The sequence below is a fragment of the Protomyctophum bolini genome (genome assembly GCF_963924005.1).
Source record: "Protomyctophum bolini genome assembly, chromosome: 8".
NCBI lineage: Eukaryota > Metazoa > Chordata > Actinopteri > Myctophiformes > Myctophidae > Protomyctophum > Protomyctophum bolini.
The window spans coordinates 19,063,368-19,087,220 of record NC_137869.1 but is presented as its reverse complement, the minus strand read 5'-3'; the positions used below and the strand labels follow the sequence as shown (position 1 = coordinate 19,087,220).

The window sequence follows — 23,853 nt, the reverse complement described above, 5'->3', positions numbered from 1 at the left end:
GTCCAATGGTCTGTGAGTTTTGTGTTGGCAATTATGTTTTTCCTACACGTGCACAGTAAGCCTTTGAACTATACTGGGCCAATATTGCTGTCCAAATTAAAAACATGAAAATTCCATTAATATTCATTATTGTTTATATTTATGATCCGCATTTCTGAAAGCTCCAGGGTGGGACGTTCTGAAACAGTTGTATGTACATGTACACGCAGCAAAACCCTGATCCTTCCTGATCCACACTACTTTTTCCCGCCCAGGGGTGTGTGTATTCCCAGTTGGATCTCATGTCCTCGGCGCTGCCGGGTGAAAACTGGAAACCTTGTATATGTCCAAAGCTCTTCGTGCTTGTAGATTGGCTATTTTTGTTACTTTTGTGTGACTCTGTAGTATGATGTAGTAGTACTAGTAAGGCATTCATTTATGTAAAAGAACATCCCATCTGCAACAATATCTATCGTACATGTGATGGTCTGAAATTGTCATCACGTCTCTCCTCACCGGCCCACAAGACTGGTGTGCACTGTGGCCTCTGGCCATCTCCTTTGTGTAGCGCTGCTCCTGTGATGTCATTGGGAGGAGAGGATTCACACCAGGTGACTCGAGCTCAATGGACCACATTGTCCTCCCAATACGGAGAAAGCGGAGAAGGCCTTCCTGGAGATCCACAAGCACCGACGATCACCTGCTGGCTACAATGATTCACTCACACTATACAAATACACTGTAACTCACTGTAAAATTTGAATAGTGAAAATAGCCGATCTGCAAGGTCACAACGCATGTGATGCAATGTGTTGTGAGCTATATATCTATTTTGGTTTGTTTCTTTGGGGAAATCTTTGAACATGACAGTTTGCAGGGTGTTGAGAGGAATTAATGTATCACTACTCATATTTGGATTGTATACACTCTTATGGTGCTGCAAAATCCCTCGTTCAATTATTATTGACTTTTCACAAAATACACATTACAATATCATCGAACCCCAGCATCCCCCACCCTGGAACTAGCGCTGGAACTAGCCACCCACTCCCTATTGGTTCACCACATTGCCATACAACTTGGACAAATGAGCCCAAGGTTCCCAGAGTAGGCCTACAGAATGTGCAATACGGGTCAGGGGCCAATCCCATGCATTCAATGCCTAATTCTGGGTGCTACATAATAATACATATGCCTATGACAAAACCTCAAACGTATTGATTCAGTTATATTGTCCAGTCCAATGCCTAGGCCAAATCGGCTACATCCATATTCCAAGCTTTCATAGTTCTTTCTTTTATGGGTCTGAGAGTGTAATTGATCATATAATATATGATCTAAAATAATTGCTATTAGTCAGGCACTATCTGTCTAGGTCACGTGATGAGATGAGGTACTGAGAAAAGCTATCCCTGCGCTGGTAGAATTGGAGTCTAGCTGGGTAGAGCCCGTTGACAAGTAGTGGATTAAACCCCTTTCCCTGTATTTTATTTCAAAAAGTAAAGGTATCGGAACGAAGATACAGCATCAAACAACCTACATAAAAATGTAGTCCAGTCAACCCCCGTTGGCATGCGTACTGGCTGACAAACAACCGCTTTGTAAGTAGTTGTTTGATGCCTCAGTTAAAATGTTAGGTGCCTATGTTAAGTTTATCAACTGTATCTTGGTTCTGATACCTTTTACTTTTTGAAATAAATACAGGGAAAGGGGTTTAATCCACTACTTTCGACAGGCTCTACGTTGATGAGCGCAGGCGGGATAGCTTTTCTCTGAACCGATCGGAACCTTATCTGAGACAAAAGGTGATTGTTATTCCATATTGGAGATGATTTACACCACATGCTTATAAGTGATGGTGATGGTATTGGTGACTCAATGATGGTGATGGCCTTGATGTTATATTATGTCTCACTGACAGCTGTTTGATTGTGCTGTGCTCGTTGCATATTGCCTGTTTTGCCTTTGTGATGATTGGGGGGGATTGTCTGGGATCGACTACTTCAGTCTTGAGCTACAACAGTGTGATGATGTTGCTTTGCCATTGTTGTGATTATTACTCTGAGTTTTGGTTCGATATAAACGGTTCAACTCAGGTAGGTGGTTAAGTCAATAAATGCACTGAGAATAGGATTCTGAATGGTAAGTATTTCTACTCTGCCTGTACTGAGTACTTCTGTTCTACTCCTCTGCTGTAGGCTGTTTACTGGGTCCGTATTTCTACTCCTTTTCCATGTCTGTGTACTCTGGTCGTATGCATCCCATTTTCAAAGCCGAATAGTCACTCGAATAAGCCGGACTATTGAATGCGCCAGTTAGCGCATGCCCGGTATGTTGCCTATAAATCAAATACAGAGAGAAAGTCAACGTGTATGATTTCACAATAGTGCATATACCGTACATTATGGAATGTGAAATAGTGGTTGTCTGCCTTGCCGCCCAACAAGCCTGCCCGCAGCCTCACCTCGCCTCTGGACTCAGAGAGTGGATCTCATAGTCATAATCCTCATGGGGGCCCGTGCAGCTCAAGTCCCCGTATGACTCCAGGGCGCTGAGGAGAGCAAGAAAGAGCATGGCCGACCCCTCCTCCCACCCTGGCCACGGCCTCCTCACCCTGCTCCCCTCTGGGAGAAGGTTGCGGCTGCCGAAGGCTACAATAGCCCGCCACAGACTACGTTTTTCCCCTCAGCCGACAGACTGCTAAATGACTCTGGCTTCCCTCCCACCCCCGCCCCCTAGTGAGTGTCACCGGCTATATGATATCGGACAATGTCTCATCTGCACTATGATCTATACTCTGCACTTTATATTTATCCTTCTTGCACGGTGCTGTCTTTGTGTGGTTTGTATTTATTTGTTATATGTGAAAAAAGAATGGAATGCTGCAAATGCCAAAACAAATTCCTATGTGTGTTACACAATTGCTAATAAAGGAATCTGAATCTGAATGCAGTTTTTCTGCTTGTAACACATAAACTATTATTGTCCTGCACAAGTGGTTCTGACAGCAGTGTTTGACCTGTCCACCTCTATCTTCTTTCAGGTGTGTGCTGTCCAGGCTAGGCACAATTACAGGTGCAATTGGGTCATTCCTAGTATCCGGTGCCATTTGTGTCCCCAGGTCATAATACAGCAAATCTTGTGTAAAATAAGCAAAAACACTAATTCCATAACCACTTTATTGATCAAAATTTATTTTACTTTGGATTGAAAATGCAGGTTGTAGTATCTTTACTGTTTATTTTTAGGAGACATTAGGAGGCTTATTAGTATAGCTGCACAGTAGTACGCACTGCATGTATTGGTACTTGCAGCAGTCATTAGGATAGACTGCCTGGAGGGATGATTTCACTACGATCAGCTAATTTGTTGTTAGACCAACCGGCAAACCAATGCATTCCATAACCTGGAGAGACAATTGCGCTGCATTTGGCTAAATTGTTGTCAGTCCGTCAGAGACGTGTGTTCATAGGGCATTAAGGGCATGCTGTTGCAGTCCAGCCAAAACGAATAAGTTATCTTATATCTTATGAGGAACTATTATCGGTTTTGTTTCTATAAGGGTGTTATGGTAAAGTGTTTAATCACTATGACACTATGACCCTTTTTGTGTAAGCGGAGATTAATTCGATTAAAATCTGTATTTTAGTCAGATTTAATTAAAGTAAAATCAGCCTGAAAATCCTAAAAGTCTTACTTTTTTTTTCTTACTCAGTTTTTTTTTTTCTTACTCCGTATTGGCAGTAGAGTACAGGGATGTCAGCCAAAGGTGGTTTATGGGGATTAGGAGAATAAGTGGGAAGATTGTAACGGGGGGAGTGGAATGGAAACCAAGCTTTAGTACAAGAGGGCTGGCACTCTGCCACTCCATTCTGGTCCACACTCACTGCTCCCTGCTTCCCTACAGAGACCAGGACTTCCACCTCAGTCTCTTGTCTTTGGAAACATGTCGTCACACTGACCTGGCTTACCTTCTGAGAAGCAGTGAAAGCCTCTCCTGACTTCCACCGCCGTTATTGACACTATTCACTGACCATTGTGTTTTTACAGGATTGTCAGCCCAGAGCCTCTGTTGTGATTTTATTGTTGCATCTTCCTCATTGTCATCTTCTCCCCCACAATCATCGTCATCATCATCATCATCATCATCATCATCTACATTATCATCCAAAACAACTGTTCTTATCAAAGCTCTTTCTAGGTAAGTTGTTGATATACTCTCTCTATGTCTCTTAAATTATATGTTTCAGTTAAGCATCAAATTGGCAGTTTTTTGTTTAGTCCAGAAAGACAGAGTAAATCAAACCAATAATATAAGTGTTGTCTCTGAATGTGTGTTGAGGGGATTTATACCATTGTGATTTGTTTTAAGGAGATTGAAAATTACTGTACACAATATGCTAATACTCTGTATTGTAATTAATAATGTGTAAAGCTCCCTTTAATGCCGTTAATATGATGAAGAAAAACTAAGTGGCACACAGATTACATTTATTTTGGACTAGGTGCCAACGTTCCAATCGTTTAAAGACGGCTACATATTTAGTTTTATGAATCTATATTTTTAGTGATTTTCTTTTCATCAGTAAAAGTGAAATTCTGTCCTGTGTGATTTCACATTTTATGTCACACTCACAACTATATACTGTAGCCTATGCTCGGAAGATGAACAAAAGCTACTCGATCATCTCCAATCGGCCAATGTTTTGAGATGAAAGATTTGGGATTTGACGGGTACTCAGCACATAAGGATATTGGATGTTATTTTGTTCAGAGTGAGAAAACCGACTCCCTCAATTAAGTAATCCCTTTAATCCGTTTCAAGTGCAGTCAGTGATCTCTGCGCATGATAAATCCTTCTCAGAAAAGGAACAATGTGGGAACCTAATCTCTATGCTTTAATACGTTTTGCCTTTCTTTTTTTCTTCCTTCTTTTTCCCCTTTTTTGGGGGGGGGGTATATGTGACATATTGACCATGACCATTGGCTTGTTTGTCTTTTCCAAAACATACAACCGCAGGCCAGTTGCCTCCCATAAAGCAAGTGATTCTTTTCTCTGACTATGCTCGTCGGAGGCATTCGACATGGATGATATGGGAGATATATCCATGAAGTCATATAAAGCAACCCCAGGCAGCTCTCAGTGTGTGTAGTTTGAAACAAGAGACGTCTCTATCTCAGGCATTCATTCATTTCTTGGTTCCATTGAGAGAACCAAGTTCACATGGTTGCTGCAGATACAGGGCTCCATCTTGCGCCACCCCTTATCCCTAAACTCATTTGCCATTTTTACTATTTTAAAACATTTAAAAATAGTTAAACTAGCCAATCTACATCGGCACATTGTTAGCTTATAGATCGGCTATTTGTACTATTTTAAAATAGTAAAAAATGCCAAATAAATGTAGGAATAAGGGGTAAGGGCAAGATATAGGGCACAGTATATATAATATTATCCAAAAAAAGATGGGTGTTATGAATACAGTCCTATGTTAGAGTTCCTAGAAATTACAAAACACCTTGCTGGAGGAATGAGGATGACTGTCATCCCTAATTCTCTTTGATTCAGGCACGACTGCCAGCCATTTATGCCCTTTGACCTCGTGAGCTTTCTGGCTCGACTTGGCTCACAACAAGGACTTACACACAGCAGAGTTTTTTATTTTCCGTTTTCTCATGTGGACGACGAGTTTCACTAGTCTGCTGGCGTCAGTTATACTGGGAAATAAGCAGTGAGCAGTCATAGCACCACCATCGCCTCAGAACTTTTAGTGTTTGTGATGGCCTGACGGCAGCTCACATGTTACTCACTGCATACCTGGCCCTGTGCCGGCTCAGCTGATTACACGAGCATGCTGAACTCCCAGGAAAAACTAAAGGGAATTGTATCAGACTCGAGGAACGGCTCATGGCTAGTGTGTCAGAGCAAGCAGCAGACCAACAGTTTTGGATCATTAATTTGTGTTGCTTTTGGGTCACTGCTAGAGGCCGTGGGGGGTGGGGTCAGATGCTGAGGGTTTTCCTCCACACAGCAGAGCTCTCTGTTAGTTATAGCCCCTGGCAAAGACCACAGACTGCACCGTAGGAAGGTGGTGACGCACAGGCCCCACATATTTAGAGTCAGAAGATGCAGCAACCCAATCATACAGTCGATCGGGTGGCTGACATTGTTCATCACACCTGTGTGAGTGTGAAGGAAGATGGAGAACCATAGGAAATACTGTTCCTGTGTGGGCTCGAGTAGCTCTCTACTCCAGGGGTTTTCAACCTAGGGGTCCTCGGGGGTTTCTGTATTTATTTATGATGTATTTTCTCTATTATTAAGGTTATTGTAGCGGCCAATTTGTATTGGTGGTGGGGAGGGAGGCGGGGGTCTGCAAGACATGGCCAAAGCATTTTCGGGGGTCCCCTGCTCTACTCGACGATGATGTATTGATCCACGTGGCATCACAGCCCCACTAACTCTGTCCTTCTATTGGTTGACCCACATGACGTCACAGCTGTGATGTCTGTGACGGCCCTGAGAATAATTACGATAACAATAGTGGACTGACTCGCTACTTGAGTCCACAATAATCCACATAGAGGAAACTGATCATGGTGCAGGGTCTTGAAGATCTAGAGAGGATGACTCTAGTATATTTAGAGAAAGATTACAAATAAACCATCTTGCCAAATTATTATTGTTGTTGGCCAATGAATGAATGAGCTGTCAGTTATAGCCCACTATAGAGAAACACCACCATAAAACTTTAGTGACGACGGCAGCTCACGTGTTTTTCTGCATACCTGGGCTGACCTCATGCAACGCTTTATGAACAGCTAAGAACGTGCCGGCTCAGATTACACGAGCATGCTGAACTTCCAGCATAAACAAAAGGGAATCATATCCAATTCGATGAACGGTTCATGACTAGTGGTTCGCTGCTAGAGGGGGGCGCGGTCAGGGTTTTCTCCAGAGCTCTCTGTTTGCTTTAGCCTCTGGCAAAGATCACAGACTGTAGGAAGGTAGTGACACACAGGGACTCCCCACAGATGCCCCTCAGAAAAGATGCAACAACCCAATCATCATACAGTCGATTTGGTATGCTGATCTGTTCTTCACACCTGTATAGTGTGAAGGGAGATAAAGAATACTACAGAGAGGAAACTGTTCATGGACGAGTGTTTTGAAGATCTAGAAAATATGCCTTTGGTATATTTAGACAAATAATCCAATTTGTATGTCCCATCCGGTGCCCCGTGTATCCACTGTAGTGGTCCCTCCCAACCCCAGGATCTAAATGTCTCACTAGAAGAGCAGTCAGACCAAATACGATGGAGCTTGCACATTTCAAAACCTGCTGTTTTGCATCTGTAAACCTGCGATGTGAAAATATATATTGATTTTTCTGTTTGGGAGACCTCAGAAGGCTATAGTGACAGGTGTGTAGGCCAGGGCAATAGAGCATACTTAAAAAGGGTATCTTTGAAAAACAAAGAGAAACACATTATTACCCACATAAAAACCCCAGGAAAATGTTTCTTGTCTCCCAAATATCATTAAAGTATAAGATCTGGTTGCAAAAGGGGTGAAGTGTCCTTTTAAGGCAACCACATTAGAAGCTACTAGCAACTGAGTTTTTAAATCACCTATTCAGGCCTCAAGTCAAAATGCCACCACTGAATCCTATGCAGAGAAACTAAAAGGTTTTGTTGTTTTCCACATTGCTTAACAGATCATCAGCTCCTCATACGCCTTCAGGCTGTCCAACCATGTATTTAGAGAACACCAGCAACATGGATCTAGAGATGTCGCAAGCATCTGCCCTGCAGGGTCACCAAGGCAGAGGTGGCCTGAGACCGCCAGAGGCCGTGGCAGGGAACTTCGGGGAGTTTCACCTGCTGCAGGGCCTCACAGACAGACGGGAGGCCCAAAAGCTGCAACACTCTGCGCTTCTGCCGCCAGCACAACATGTCATTCACCCAGAGGGCTTTGTCCCTGTTCGACAGGCAGACGGGTATGTCAATCCAATGCTTTTGAAGTATATCACATTTGAGCAACTTTTGTATTTGGAGAATGAGATGGCTCGTCAACTATACACAAATGCCACACTGTAGTGTGTAATGGATAAAACGTTATAGCTTGTAGAGTAAACATGCAAAGTCTTAAGTTCTTCTGTTTGCTAGCTTACAAGGCCCATATCAGATCCCAGTTGGACGACGATACAAATTCTTGGCTAATGTCCAAATTGCCTGTGTAGCCCTACACGAACGAACGAACTAGATCCCAGTGTGATGACTTGCTTGTACAAATGAACAATAACTATAACAATATTACAATAAGTATAATACTAGAAAATACTGTTCCTGAAGTAATAGTGTGGGCTTGAGTATACGCTACTCGATGATAATATATTGACCCAAATTACTTCACAGCCCAGTAGCCAATGAAAACAGGGCAGGAATAAAGAGTTGGAATAACAATAGTGCTAGTGGGCTCGCTTCTATCTCGAGCCCACAAGAACTAGAGGTTCGCAACCCTCACATCTAGAGTTAGAGCCTCACACCAATGTATGCCTATGATGGAGATCTCAGTCCTTGTCCCCTGCCCATATATGGGTTCAGATTGAAGTAGTGTCAAAAGTCAAATATATACTGGAATTGTTCCAAATCTGAATTAAAAATATCAGATGCCAAGTGATTTATTTGGGCCGTTGATATTCTAAAAGAAAATCTGAATCACACATGTGGGTAAATCGGATTTGGCCACTTGCCATTTGGCAGTGTGAATGTAGCTTTTGTTTCTTTCACATCTGGGGTTGCATTTGTAGACTTTGAAGTAAATCTCTTCAAAGTTGTATAACAGCATTGAAGAGGATTAATTCAGTGCAGAAACCACTAGTGTAATCTACCCTGCATACTATACAGCTCTATGATGATCCAATGTGCGTGTTTTGGAGCCTGAGAGCATGTTCTGGTGTGGCTGTGCATAGGTAGCCTGTAAAGTCACGGTCGTGCATCACACATAAGCGACTTTAAGCAACGACGGCTACGTCAGTCGGCTCCGGCAACCGGAAATGGATCAGTGCTCGATACATAAAACTGCTTGCCGTCGCAGCCATAGACATAAAGGTAGACGCCCCTTTCGCCTCTGGAGCTTATGTTCTCATGGGAGGGCAAAACATTCCCGAGATTGAGTGTGCGTCACTGAGCGCATGTTCGGGTCTGATAAGTCCCGGAAAAGATGCGCTGTCATTGGCCAGTAGTCACTTGAGTGGCAGCGTGACGTAGCGTGACGTAGTGTGCCATGCCTCTCACTCTTCTGGTACCAGTGTTCTTCCGCCCTCCCGTCAACACACATGGCTCCAACCATAGATAGATAAAAAATCACACCCGTGTGAACTGAGTGGTGCAACTCCCCTCTCTCTCCACCCCCCCCCCCCTCTCTCTCTCTCTTTAGCAGGGAACAAACAGTACAGCACTATCTCTCTCTCTGTTTCTGACAACAGCGCCCCTACTGGTACTAATAGTCATACTCGTGCTCATTAACGAATAACGACACATAGGTGAACGACACAGACATTGCTGTTCCTTGGAGTGGTTGCACCACTCAAAAATAGATGCCTCATTGGCTGCTGCAGTTCGTTGGAGCCATTGATTAATTGATTGATTGATTGATTGACTAACAGATTGGAGAATTACAGTACATTTCAAGCACCACTCAATACAAAACTGTTAACTGTGGACAACACCATAAAGCCATGTTTACAATAGTTTGTTTACAATAGGGTCCACCATGTTCAATTCATCATAAGAATTAGAGACAAATATAAATATAAATATACAGTATATTTGTACGTCTCTAATTGTTATGATGAATTGAACATGGTATATTATATACTCTATATAGTATACAGGAAATCATCATAGAGGAGGTAAAAACTAAAAAGGGAAAAAAACAAACATACGTCCAGTGAGGGGGAAAGGGGGTGGGTAGGGGATTCAGGTTTTACGGTGGCCAGTTTCGAATTAAACTGTTTTTATATGCTGATGACTGTACAAGTCTGTGGAATATGTTGCCAGGAAATATTAATAGCTGTAAGCATTTGGCTCACTGCTCCCATGAGTCACTCTCCCGTCTCAGTTGACAGAAATGCTAATAAAAAGCAGGCTAGTCGGGCATTGACCACTGGCATATAAGGGATTAGGAATAAGGTATATAAGGGATTGCCTTTATATGCCAGTGGTCAATGTCCGACTTGCCCGTGCAACTTGTGATAAATTAGATGAGAAATTATTTCTCCCACTGAGGAAATAAATATGAGGACAGAGTTGTCCTTATGTTATTGTAGGATATAGTATAAAAATCAATCAATCAATCAATCAATCAATCGGCCACCTGTACAGTATACTGGCATAAGCCACTTTGTTAGCACTGCTGCCTTTGTACTGTGAGTGTTCATACCTATCCTCCTATCTCACACGTGGAAATGGTGCGAGGAGGAAGTGGTGCTGTTATCGTGCAGCTGTTATCGTGCAACTGTTATCACTGCCCCCACTTTGCATTCCTATGTTTGCGCCCATTATACATCTCTAATTATCACACGTCAGTAGCCACCAGCTGCATAACTACAGCATTGCACACCGCTATTGAGCGCTATATTGGCATTGCTCCCGACCCTACCATGTACAGTATTGTATTGTCTTTGCCACATTTCGCGTATGCAGCCAAATACACTCGACCACTCCGGAAGGCAACGCCAGTAGCCGATCACGTGACACAGTGAAATGTATCTTGGGTTACAATGATGGGAAGCCTATTTAAAAAAAATCTGAACTATTTTTATCCTAGACTGCAGCGGCGCACGACAATACTAATACTGTACATACGGGTTTGTGTTTGTGACAGTTTCTTAGAGTGTGTGTATGGTGAATTATGTGTGTATGAGAGTGAGTGTGCCGGTAAGCCTCAGCTGTGCTGATGGTGCCAGCCTGCAGGAACCTTCCAGGGCACTATGCTACAACAGGGGTGCACAAGGGGCCCTTCCAGGGCACTATGCTACAACAGGGTGACAAGGGGTCCTTTAATGATCCCCTTGGGTGCCAAAAGCGCCAGCTGCTACCCCACCTCTCTGACTTTGATAAAATCCTCCACCTTTTGATTGACAGCTGTGTGAGCAGGCGGCTGAAAAGATCCTCATCTGGGGTCATGGTTGGTTTATGACCTCGCTGTATTCTTTCAGTTTTTGATAGCTTTGGCGCTGTCCACTCTCACTTGTTTCTGACTCACTGGGTTGATTTTCAGACACAGCTTCAGCGTGGTTAATATCCTCAGAGGGAAAAGCAACCAGGCCAACATCACAGAGAGGTCACCCCTGTTGAGAATCCCCCCAGATGACAGGTAGGTCAGGTACTGTCCTAGATTAATTGGATACAGTAAAAAAAACTAAAAACAAACAACAAAAAAACCGATATGCAACTAAATTTAACTGTTATGTAAATGTAAATGTTATCCTGTAGTTGTAAAAATGTTCATCTTTTTCCAAGATGAAAGGGGTAATTTCTCCTCATCACAGTCACGTCATTCAAAATGGAATTAGGGGGACATCTCAAGACATCCGTATGCTCACACTGATTCCATTCTCAGTGTTGTAGAACCCCCGTAATTACATCAAGATTTCAAGGTTATTTATGGCCATGGCAGTATTACATCATTTAAGATCGTACATCCACAGCCGGTGGCCTTTGAAGTGTGACAGTGTGGCGTGTCTTGTTAACATAGATCATCATCATCGAGACACAAAGCTGCAAGTGGAAGTTATGGCACTGCCCGATTTCACAGACATTTTGTATTTCAGCGTAACCTACATGACCCTGCATGAGCCGAACTTTGTGGGAGGGGATGAGCCCTGGGAGTCTGGCTCCCTGGACATGGAGAAGAGGTATCGAATGGGGAGCGAGGTCACTGGCCTGTCATTGCACCACTCTGCATCCTCAGAGAAGACCGAGACACTGGACACCCTCAACTTGAACTTCAGACTCCACAGCAGCATCAGGTGACCAAATCTCCACCATCATCAACTATGTACCACATAAACAGGCCTTAACCACATATTCTGTATGTAACTGTACCTCATCGACTAGGGTCCCCCAAAAGGATATTCTGTATGTAAGAGTACCTCATCGACTAGGGTCCCCCAAAAGGATATTCTGTATGTAAGAGTACCTCATCGACTAGGGTCCCCCAAAAGGATATTCTGTATGTAACTGTACCTCATCGACTAGGGTCCCTCAAAAGGATATTCTTGGTCCCCTCCTTGTTTCCCCTCTACACCAAATCTCTTTGATGAAAATTGCCATATATTGGCTATTTTCCCAGAATTAGCAGATGCCCACCGAGTATCGGAATACTGCGGTAAATGTAAACAAAATGTGAAACTCACAATGCATGATGTCTGAATTATGCTTCCAGGAACCCATAGCATTACATTTTCTGATATGCCACATACTAAACTGCACTTTTTTCACTTTTCCCTCAGATGTTGTTTCAAATTCTCCAAAATTGCCTGTATCTTTTCCATCGTGGTTCTCTGCAGTGTAAGTGGATGAGTTTACATATAGGCAGCATTATATTCTTAGAAGTACCATGATTTACACCAGTGCCATCCAAGGTGGTGGAACCTTGTTATGGCAATTAGAAGGCAAGTGATTACATTTAGACTTTCCGACAGCCTGTGCAGACTTTCGCTCAGATCGAAGCACACTCCTAATTCCCATGGAAAAGCACACTTCTGTGTTTTTGAGGGACGCTAGCCCCTTCTATATTGAGCTATATTGTAGATTGTCGTCTTACACAAACATTAAATCCCAATCAATGTGGACGAGCAAATCGGCTATTTTTGTCCTACACAAAGATTAAATTCCCATTAACAATGAATGGATGGATTTATGTTAAATCATGTGCAGGCTGTCTAAACTTCAAATTTAACATTGGAAAATAGATTAAAAACTTTTATACCCAGTGCTGGTGGATATATGCTACTGTATGAGCTACAGTGAAGAGTTAGGTCACAGCTAGCCTATTCACCGTAAGGCAGAGAAGCTATCAGCTTCTTTCTTTCTGTAATCATGAAACTCAAGTCAAGTCACACTTGCACGCACGTGTGGTGATTGAAAATGTATTTATGGTTTCAGCTGTTCTTCAGTATGTATCCGGACCGAGACAATCCCTGGAGAATGCTGGCAGTTTCATCCACAGACAGCTTCTGTATCCTTGACCTTCCTACTATACACACACACACACACACACACACACACACACACACACACACACACACACACACACACACACACACACACACACACACACACACAGTAAAAAGTGCAATATTTGTCTCTGTACTGGAGTGAAAGTCATAAGCTTCCAAAAATAATAAACCTAAGTAAACCTAGTAAAGTCAAATACATTATCATCTCCCAATCGCAATCATTTCCCATCATGACACATAAGGAGGTGTCTAGATCTGGCAGAGCGAATGCTCACTAATTGAGTGTCCCAGGGTGTTGAAAGAGCATATTCAAAGAAAGTGGCATGGACAGCGTCGTTAGACGCTTGTAATTCTGTGCTCCGGGACGTTATATCTCACTAGATTCCCAGTATTTGATTAACGATCAAAACTATATAAACCATGTCATCCTTGAGGGTCACACTTAGGATCTCTTGTTAGTTGTTAGGACACTAGGATCTGATTGTTATATCCTGTCTTTGCCCCTGCATGCAGCGATGGATATGAGCTGTCCCGTCTGGCCACTCGCAATGTTGTGTGTATGTTCGGACATGCAGAGCAACATGCAACCCACTTTGATCTCCATTCCACTTACCTTTTAACAATGAGTTAAAAAGTGTTGCCTTCAATGTTATTCTGCCGTCATAGTGTTTTCCTTGACAGTATGTGCTCAGCCATGAACCTGACCAATTTCCACGACAATGCTCTGCTGAAACTGCAGGTGGGAGGTCCGTTCACGGGAGGGATGGTTGACCTGACCAATCAGGAGTACATCCTCATCCAGGTGGAGCAGACGGAGGAGGCGGGGCCACGAAGGAGGCGGGCTCAGCAGGTAACGCTTCGCCACGTGACTTGATAATGACTTACTGGTGTGGTGTGTTGCTGATAATTACTGCTTATGAAACGGTAATTGACTTGAGTGTTTCTAAATTGTTACTGGTGAACAGGTGATTCATAACTGGACCATACCTCTGCACGGTGAACGAAGTGACCAGATAGTGATGACGAAAACATTTGAAATGCTAAGCAGGTACCCTGGAACACATTAAAGTCATACTGTATTACTTTTATATCACCTTCCACTGGAACAACCGTTCCACATAAACGTCTAAAGTCATTTATTTATACCGAAACCATGCACATTGCATGAAAAAGAAAATTTCTGAATGATGTACTGTATATAATTTTCATATACTGTATTATACTTGCATTCAGGTCATATTATTATGTGTGCGTTGTCGTGTCTTTTCCAAACAGTGGGAACGTCCTCATCTCGGTTCAGGCGTTCTTACAGGAGAATACGGTGGTGCCTCTCTCCATGACCCACCAGTCCCTCTACGTCAATGTGGAGACTCAGGTGGCCATCGCTGGAGTCATCCTGGCTGGCGTGTACGTTCTCATCATCTTTGAGGTAATTGGCTCCGACTGGTGATAAAGTACACGCTCTCAGACAGCATGTGCTCATATATCTTTCCTCAACCACACTCCTGAATGTAGGCTGACACAGTGACACTTTAGATCATAATGAAGTTCACAATCCAAAACGGAAGAATAGAAGCTACTAACTCAATAACTGTTTAACCACTTGAACCCTAGCCAACATTTGGCAAAACATAGCAGCCCTACAAGCTCTTGTATAGGGCTGCCCTCACACACACACATACGCATACAGAACTTTGTACAGCGTCTGTGTTATTTTGCACAGAAACATCTCTTGCTTGCAACCACATATCGATGTTCCCAAAACATCAATGTGGTTTTATCACGAGCAAGCTGTATCCGGATACCCCAGAATGCAGCTGCCATCTATATTGTAGCGCATCTCAAATGAGTGTCAATTAGAAGGTCTAATCTGTAATCTCCATGGCAGGGACAAATACCATGACAGAACAATCAACAGCAGACCCAGAGAGATGATAGAATGTCGGGCTCTGTGCAGACCGAAAGGGCAGGCATCTTCCCGCCTTCTTCACTGCCAAGTGAAACAGTGTTCAGATCTTACTTGAAAGGACAGCTGATAGGGCAGCTTCCTGGTGACTCAGCAGTCTGTATATGCTGTGTGCACAAACACACAACAACCTTATGATTTTTAGGCTAGAATCAGAAACAAACTAGAAAAAGTGCCCCTCTGGGCACAGGTCTCCACCAGGGCAGGTCAGGTTGTGGCCTCCTGGTGGTGCTATAATAGGCCAATGTGAAAAGGGTGCCATTTACGCCATTTACGCCTTTGATGGCAATTGGATGATTTGAGGCATTTTGTTCCAAAAATGTGTTTTGCAAAAATCCACCTGTTGGTGGCGTTATAACAGGCCAATGTGAAAAGGATGGGATATATTCCTCAGCCTAGGAGGAAAGTGAGTGAAAGATTCACGTAAATTGCACGCTGCATTCATGATTTGAGGCTTTTTGTTCAAAACGAGCCAATCCTGCAAACTTTGAAAGCCAATGTTAGCCAATTAGGATGAAATATGAAATAACGGACAGATCTGTCAGAAGTTGGCCTCCTGGTGGTGCTATAACAGGCCGTTCTGGAAAATTTGGGGCAGAGGTTCATTGTATGCATCCAGGGAGTGTGTGCAAAGTTTGGCATCGACCGGGTTAACGGTGCCGGAGATTAGCTGTATACAGACGGACGGACGGACGGACGCACGCACGCACGCACGCACGCACGCACGCACGCACGCACGCACACACTGACGCACACATACTCTCTCCCCATGCCTTCTGCCTGGTGGAGACAACCAGGGCGAAAGGCCAAATATACCCCCGCCTTCCAACAAAATTTCCCTAAATCAAGAGATTCAATAATTTTAACTTAAACTGTATTATACTTGCACACAATGCGACGTATGCCTATGTGCTGTGAGCTTTTTAGATCTTTCAATTTCACCCCAGAATAGGGACTGGGATTGATGTCTTTCACAATGACTATTCCTACCCCAAATATCAGAAATATGGCCTAGATTTTAGATTTCCTGTGCTGCTCGCTCTCTCACCTCTGCACTATCACATAAAGCAGACTTTATTGAATTTCAAAAGAACAAAAGGAAACGGTGAGGTATCTTACTAGAAGAGTATACCTGCCAACAGAGACATACTGGAGCTGAAAGAAACTAATCAGTGTCTGCTTGGGCTGCCCACAAATCTGTCCATCCATCGTGGTTTCTGTCTGACCTCTACTCACTTTATTGCGATGTCGTTATACAAAACCTATTGTGGATATGACTATTGCAGGAAATTATATCTTCTCTTGTCTGTATTCTTTGCAAGGCAAAGAACACGAGAGTGTGTCAGCTTTGTTCTGTATTGTCCATAATTTTGAGAGATAACATCTGATGCAGGGTGCTTCAAGCTTGGTTTTTATTTAGTTTTTCCACGGTTGTGACAGCGCGACGTGTTGTGAGCTTTGTTTATCTGCTATTTTTGATGTGCGACTAAGAATAAATACGGCTTCAGTAAATGATACATTTACTGTACCACCAATCAGCCATTTACCATTTAAAATGCTTTTATCCAAAGTGCTTTACAATGTTAAACTCACCCATTCACGCACCGATGGCGTGCAAGGCACCAACCTGCTCATCAGGAGTAGAAGGGCTTTGGTATCTTTCTCAAGGACACTTCAACACTAACACAGGAGGAGCCAGGGATTGTGCCGGGAACCTTCCGATTCCCGCTCTGCTTCCTGAGATACTGCTGGCCCTGAAGTGAGTGGTCTTGACGTGACCAAGTTTGTCGTTGAACAGACTTTATTGTCATTGTCAAAAAGTATTGTCATCAACTAACATATACTAGGGTATAATTGCCCACATCCGACATGTTTCGTAAATGAAAAGTCTGTCGGACTTCAATTCCACCATTTCAGTGCTCTACTGAAGGTGCACAGTATAAATAAGGGTGCTTTTTTTGTTTGGCCATAGTCTGACTGCCAGTTAAAAAGCTTTAATTAATCCACAGATTGCCAGTTAAAAAGCTTTGATTAATCTGTTTGATTTCTAACAGCTTTAATGGTTTTGTGTGGTCCAGGGATTACACTTTCACTAACTTTCACACTCAGCCTAGCCCACAAGCTCACAGCGTTGTGAGCTTGTGGATTGGTTAGGAGGGGGGGGGGGGATGTACAGTAGCAGAGTAGCTCAGCCTGAAGCCTGAAAGCCTAATAATGTATCTAACCTCACAAAGGGGGGACTACCTTTAGATGGTTTCCCACGTGTGAGACCTCACTTCGAATCTTGGGTGTAACATGAGCACTGTATACTCCCACAACTCTTTTCTCTGACATCATCTAAAAGTACTGGAGTTATTTTATTCTTGTTGCAATTCTCTATTCTCCTTTCCTTGGCCTTGTACCAGTGGCTTTATTGTATTGTGAGACGTTTATTAATTGCACTAGGAAGATAATGGTCCAAATGTCCTTGGAGCTTTGGTAGACAACAAAACAAAACAAAAAAAAAAGCAACAGCCATCAGCCAAGCAAGAATTAAGGTCAAAGCACTAATTATTCATACAAGTTTAAAGTAGTTTGACATTTATGTTGGTGATACTGTTGATCCCAATCGCTAAAAAGAGCCCCAGCATTCACCAATATACATGAGTTGACCTACTTCCGTGATATCTATAAATGCGCCATGTGTCTCTGTGTGTGTGTGTGTGTGTGTGTGTGTGTGTGTGTGTGTGTGTGGCATTTGCAGTTCAGTTGGCACAGCGGCTCAACGTTATATTACAGTAGATACTGTATAAAATACAGTATTAAGTTAGGGTGGCCCATCATCAGAACTGTACGCAATGCTAAATACCTGCATGCGCGTAGTTGTTGTTGTCCTTATCCAAGTGCCTCCTCCGACCACCTCCTCCTCTGCCTCCTCCTCCGATGACAACTCAATAATTCTACTACTACTTAATTCTGTAATAGTCTTTTTTTTATTTCGGGCCCACCAAAGCAAGCGTTATGATATTCGATTCTGATCGAGCCATGTTGTAAAGCCGGGTGTCTTTGCAAGATTTGAAGTAAGTTTTGTTCATAAGAACTCACCATGTTGTATTGAAAACAAAACGCATGCTTTCCCCAAGGCTAAACTCCAAGTAGCAGTTAATCTATTGCTTCATAAGAGTATGAAAGTTCCATATTCCATATGCAACGAACGACAACAGATGCAAATTGCAAAAGTCGAGACGAGAGTTGTTTTTATTTACGCATCCGACACCGTCAACAGTGAGGCGTCAAGCCTCACGATGCCGGGGTTCCATAGTCACCTATTTCCTCTCAAAACGGGCACATGTTTTTTTGTTTGTACTTGCAATGCAATCATTCAAGCCATGTTTTATTTTGGAATCGTACTGGAAATGGAAGTAACTGACGAGGAAGAAGCCTAGTTGACTTGAAAATGAAACTAAAATAATAATAGAGACGTATTGTATATTGTAATGTGCATTTGGGGTGGCGGAGCTACCGGAGCTGCCTCTACAGGTAGGGGAGCTCAAGTGACAGGTACCGGAGCTGAGCTCTGCCAAGCTCCGGATGAAATTAAGCACTGCATCTAGTGTTCATTCTAGATACCGCAGACTGCCAGTGAAATCACTCTGTTACTCCACATGTTCATCCGGGTATCCCAGCCTCGCACAGTGAGAGGAGGCACAGCAAGTTGTATGAGCAGAAGCCGACATTGTTTAGCTTTCGGCAGAAACGGTAATATGTCTGGCGCGATGCGATCAAAATTCACAATTCACATCCGAACCTCTGATGAAATTGGACAAAAACAACAGATTCTGCTTTGAATGGGTCTCTATGGCGTGCGCGCGCACCTGTCCTTGTGCTGGGGGTGACGAAGGCGTTTTATATCATATTGATATGAAGCTTATAACCCGCAATATCGCGGGTTTGGCATCCTACAGGTAATAATTATAACCTGCGATATTGTGGGTTTGGCACTTTGAGTGTTTAACATACTCGGAAATGGAGGATTTTACATTGTAGATTGGGGTCCCGCGTCCCGAGATACAATTTCTATCAAGTAATGCCTCAAACTGGGGTCGTTGAAAAATAAACAGGTTGAGAAACACTGGTATGTAATTGTATTCATGCAATTTGATTTTTCATTGTAACACACTCTTGTTTTGGTTGTTGTTTTGTCTTTCAGATTGTCCACCGCACCCTGGCTGCCATGCTGGGCTCTTTGGCTGCGTTAGCTGCCCTGGCTATCATTGGTGATGTAAGGCTCTTCTGTTGCATTCTATGAATGTGTATATAGGGTTTGATTTGTAAAACAAACAAATAAACAAACAAAAAATAGGGATACGTTATAATTTTTTTAACTGACACAAAGCTGACAATATGTTGTATTGCGGTGTGTGTGTGTGTGTGTGTGTGTGTGTGTGTGTGTGTGTGTGTGTGTGTGTGTCAGTTGTTCCACGTGCCCTCTGAGGTACTGTATATGATCATGGTACAGTAGAAGCATATTGCCATTTAGAAACGTATTGACAACAAATGTGCCCTATAATGTGCCCAAATGTGCTGATCTCATCACATTTGTGATGACGGCTATAGCCATTTTTAGCCCAAGGAGTGTTTTTCGTGCAAAGCTAATGCTTGGAATGGATTCAGAATCATGAAAACACCCTAGTTTGACACGTCGCATGCTACTTAAAGCATAATGAAATTTAGAACATTTTGCCTTATGGTTGTTGATGGTACCCCAAATTTCAGCAGCTGTAAAAAATTCCCCTAAGGTGGTTGAATATAAACCAATGTGGGATATGTTAGTAGACACTAGACACCTTTACAAATACATTAGTGAAGAAAATTCTTGGAAAGATATGTATTCCCAGATTGTATTAATCCTCTGAGGGCCCTGACTATCAAGCATGAAATCTGGCACACATTGCGGCTGCTAATAAGTGCTTACCGGTCCATTACCACACCAAACTGTTGGTCAATTCTACTAATACGTTGTGCTGTGACCCAGGGGCATTGGAAAGCTATCCCTTTGACATGTAGGATTGTGTGGAATTAAAAAGCCCTCATTCACAATCACAACAGTCACTCACAAACAAAAGGTCAAGAATGCTCAAAAAGTGAATAATTCAAATAAAGATGACAATGAAAGCGTAACGTCTTATGTTAGTGAGAAAAGCTTTGTCTAATCCATCTGTCTCCTGTGTAGAGGCCCAGTCTGGTAACAGTGGTAGAATGGATTGACTATGAGACCTTGGCCCTGCTGTTTGGCATGGTGAGTGAGACTCCAATTGATTAATACATTAACTTTAACATTGTCTTCTAGTGTCTACAAATCTCTCATTTCATATCTCATATCCAAAGATCTTCCTCAGACTGATGGTGTTTTGCATTGTAATATAATGTCAAAATTAATGGTCTGTCTCGTTCATGTACTTCCCCTGAGCATTCTTAACAACGTCCTCTGAATTATTGTTTCTATGCAAGGGCAAAGGCCCTTAATGATCAACTGTTTCCAAAGGCGGTCTCCATAGAAACACTAACGTTCAAGTCCACTGTTACGTTCTTAGCTTCTGCATGCTTCATGATAACTACTTTTTTATGTGATGTATTGCCATGCTTGTCTGTCTGTGGTACGAACATCTGCAATACCGCTGGATGATCTAAAGTGGCACTGTTGAGCAGCCTAAAAGAGCTTATTGTTTGGTCCCACCATATCGCTGCTTGTAGCTATTTATATTTTTGTTGTTATTGTTCATGTCATGTCATATCAATTGATTGTATCGGGCCTAAATGGAAACAAGACTTTTTTTGTGCTATCCTTTTTGGACTAAGTGCATTGACACACGTTATACATGTCAACAAATGCAAAAAAAAAACGTAACCACTTTATCATACAACGGTGTCGGGATGTGTTGTGAGCTTGTAGATCAGCCAGACAAAATAATTACCTTTTCCTAGAGTGTGGGGTCTGCAACTTTTGGTTTTTTCAGTAGTACGAAAGTAGATAGGAGGACAGCCAGAAGATTAACGTTGTAGGAGAGCTCTGGTGAGATTCAGACCATGTCTAGGTTCCAGACTAGGCATAATAATAAACTAAATACTCAGATTAATATATTACTAATGTGTATGTACTTTTATTTATTTCTTGCAGATGATACTTGTGGCCATATTTTCCGACACAGGATTCTTTGACTATTGTGCTGTGAAGGTGAGAAGGCATTTTTTAATTTACAGCACTGAAATGACCAAGAAAAAATGTTGAGTCAATGAAAACAAAGCCATATTTTGTATATCAAAGTGCTGGCATTGATTGTAGTTGGTTGTAAAGTTATTATGTATGCTGTATGTATGACATTACTGAAGTCACTGGAGCTATTGGAAACGGCTTTAGGACGGTACCCGCCCCCCCGAACCTCAAATGACGTCAAATTGTAGGCTCTACAGCGCCGAACCGACTTTTATTCGGCTCTAAAATAGGAGTATGAATCGGCCCTAATGCGTATCAAAGAACCGCATTTTACTCCGAGCAAAAACGGGGGTTTCGCTTTGCTTCCAATCGCACTTGATTACGATTCGATGCAGGTGTGAATGCAATCCGCAGTAAAAGGAAATGAAGCAAACAATGTGGGGTGAGGAGCTGAACACAGTTGGAGACGGAGAAGGCATATTTTACGCAGCGCAAAGATGTCCCGTTACCGTGGATACTAGACGTGGTCGAATGAGGAGACTGAAGCCCTGATCGAAATGAGGACGAGTACATTAATCAATTGCTTAAGAAAACACATGAAAACACTGCAGTGTATTATAGCCTACAGAATATTCTGTCTGTCTGTGCCGTAAACATGGAGTTCTGTCACTGTGTGGGGACTGGGGAGCAGGGACTTTCATCTCGATAAAGTTGTAAACATTTTGCGCTGCTGACAGTCTGTTATATCAGTGTGCTCAGCGCTGTGCCTCCATGCCCAAAAGTGCATGGCGTGGCTGCATGTGTATAGTGAGAGAGCGAGAGAGCTGGGGGTCCAGTCCCAGACGGCACGACACATGCACGTTATGAGTATAATTTTATCACCATAGATTTCACTGTGTTGTAGGCTAGGTTTATGAATGCTACGGCTGCGTTTCCAATTGCTACGGATGACAGTGTGAAGGCAAACCGCAGCAAATTAAATATGCAAGAATCCCAAAATCTCCGCCCATACGCATGAGTCTACCGAAGTATTAGGTGAGAATGTGACCTCAGATATAATCCTAGCCTGCTACCTTCAAGGAGGGCAAACACCTTGTCCTTCAGCATTGAGACCATTGAGTAAACAGAGGGCTCGTGCAGCCTCATGAATTTTAAGTGGATGCTGGACAAGGGGCAATGCTTTACAAATTAAAATACAATTTCCGGGTATCAGACCTGACACACACATGGTCAGACCCAGCCACTTGTGTGGTCTGCGTGTGCGTGTGATTGTCTTTTGAGTGGGTATTTTACGCCTGTCCTTGAAGCCTACTCAGAGCACCTTCAAAGGGCCAATTTGGTGTGTTGAGTGATACTTTCCAATATGGCTGCTGTGCATAGAGCCAATTAGCCTCCAATTAATGAGCTAGAGATGACCAGCACATCCTCTGGGGCTATTGGCTAACCTGCTGCTTTTATAGACTTAATATTACATTAGATTTTGGGAAATACAGTAAATCAGTGCATGAGTGAGTGAGTATTATTTGTATCATTTATTGGGCCTTTAAAGTAGACGGCCTAACATGTTGTCAGACGAGTATACAATCTATCAATCCATGTATTCAATGTCACGATGTCAGATACATGGAGTGATTGCATGCATTTCCCGTCAGTCCGTCCGTCCGTCTCCCCATGCCCTCCTGTGATGTGACATCCTGATGTGACATCATCAGGGTTGGAGATCCCTGATGTCATCGATATTAAGCCCATATGGGAATTCCCATATTTGGAGATCTCTCATCAATATTGGCCAGCAACTCTACATCTGACCTCAAACCCTTAGATCTCCATATATGGAGCTGACCTGTTCTGACATTCCATATGTTGCGTCCTTCCTCTTCGATGTCTCCCTTTTGACTGATACCTGTCCATTCAAACTCTAGACGGGCCCACCCCAAAGATATTAGTGCAGCCGTGCCCGGCAGCCCGAAAAAACTAGAGTTATCAACAGGCCCGAAAAAGAAGGCCCGGCCCTACCTGAGCCCTCATCAAACCCTGTACACTCAAGACACTGCCCCCCGTACGTACTGTATGTGTGCACGCGACCTCAGGGCGTCTTACTGGTAGTAGTCTAGTCTAGTGATGACAGTGAGACAACACAATATTTTTAGGCTTTTCAAGTTCAAGTAATGTGTTTCTATCATAACTAGTAGTTTGAACTTCCTAGGAAGTGGTTGTTCATTCTCATTAGTCCAGGGACATTTATGTTCAGTGATAACTAAAAAAAACTAATTTCTACATTAGTTAAATTGGCTTTGTGCTGTGTATTAGTGTGTACACAAAACCTCAAAGATGCTAGATTTTAGATGATTGCTTGGACTCATGCAATTCCTTTTCCTTTGATGGTGGAATGTCACCACGTGTGGATCAGAAATGTATTGAGATATCCACTTGTTAATGAAGTGACTCATCATGGGGCATCCCTT

General features: G+C 42.9%; 1 protein-coding gene across 1 annotated transcript in view; it reads left to right on the top strand.

Moving 5' to 3' along the window:
• Window positions 1–3,903: 3,903 nt before the first annotated feature.
• Window positions 3,904–23,853, top strand: part of oca2 (oculocutaneous albinism II) — a 69,677-nt gene continuing 49,727 nt past the window's right edge. The window contains exons 1-12 of the mRNA XM_080769443.1: window positions 3,904–4,180; window positions 7,698–7,979; window positions 11,267–11,362; window positions 11,820–12,017; window positions 12,501–12,558; window positions 13,156–13,228; window positions 13,922–14,079; window positions 14,195–14,277; window positions 14,505–14,658; window positions 19,385–19,456; window positions 20,408–20,473; window positions 21,353–21,409. Of these exons, the coding sequence (XP_080625569.1) occupies window positions 7,735–7,979; window positions 11,267–11,362; window positions 11,820–12,017; window positions 12,501–12,558; window positions 13,156–13,228; window positions 13,922–14,079; window positions 14,195–14,277; window positions 14,505–14,658; window positions 19,385–19,456; window positions 20,408–20,473; window positions 21,353–21,409 (1,260 nt within the window). The 5' untranslated portion in view covers window positions 3,904–4,180; window positions 7,698–7,734. The remainder of the gene's footprint in view (window positions 4,181–7,697; window positions 7,980–11,266; window positions 11,363–11,819; window positions 12,018–12,500; window positions 12,559–13,155; window positions 13,229–13,921; window positions 14,080–14,194; window positions 14,278–14,504; window positions 14,659–19,384; window positions 19,457–20,407; window positions 20,474–21,352; window positions 21,410–23,853) is intronic.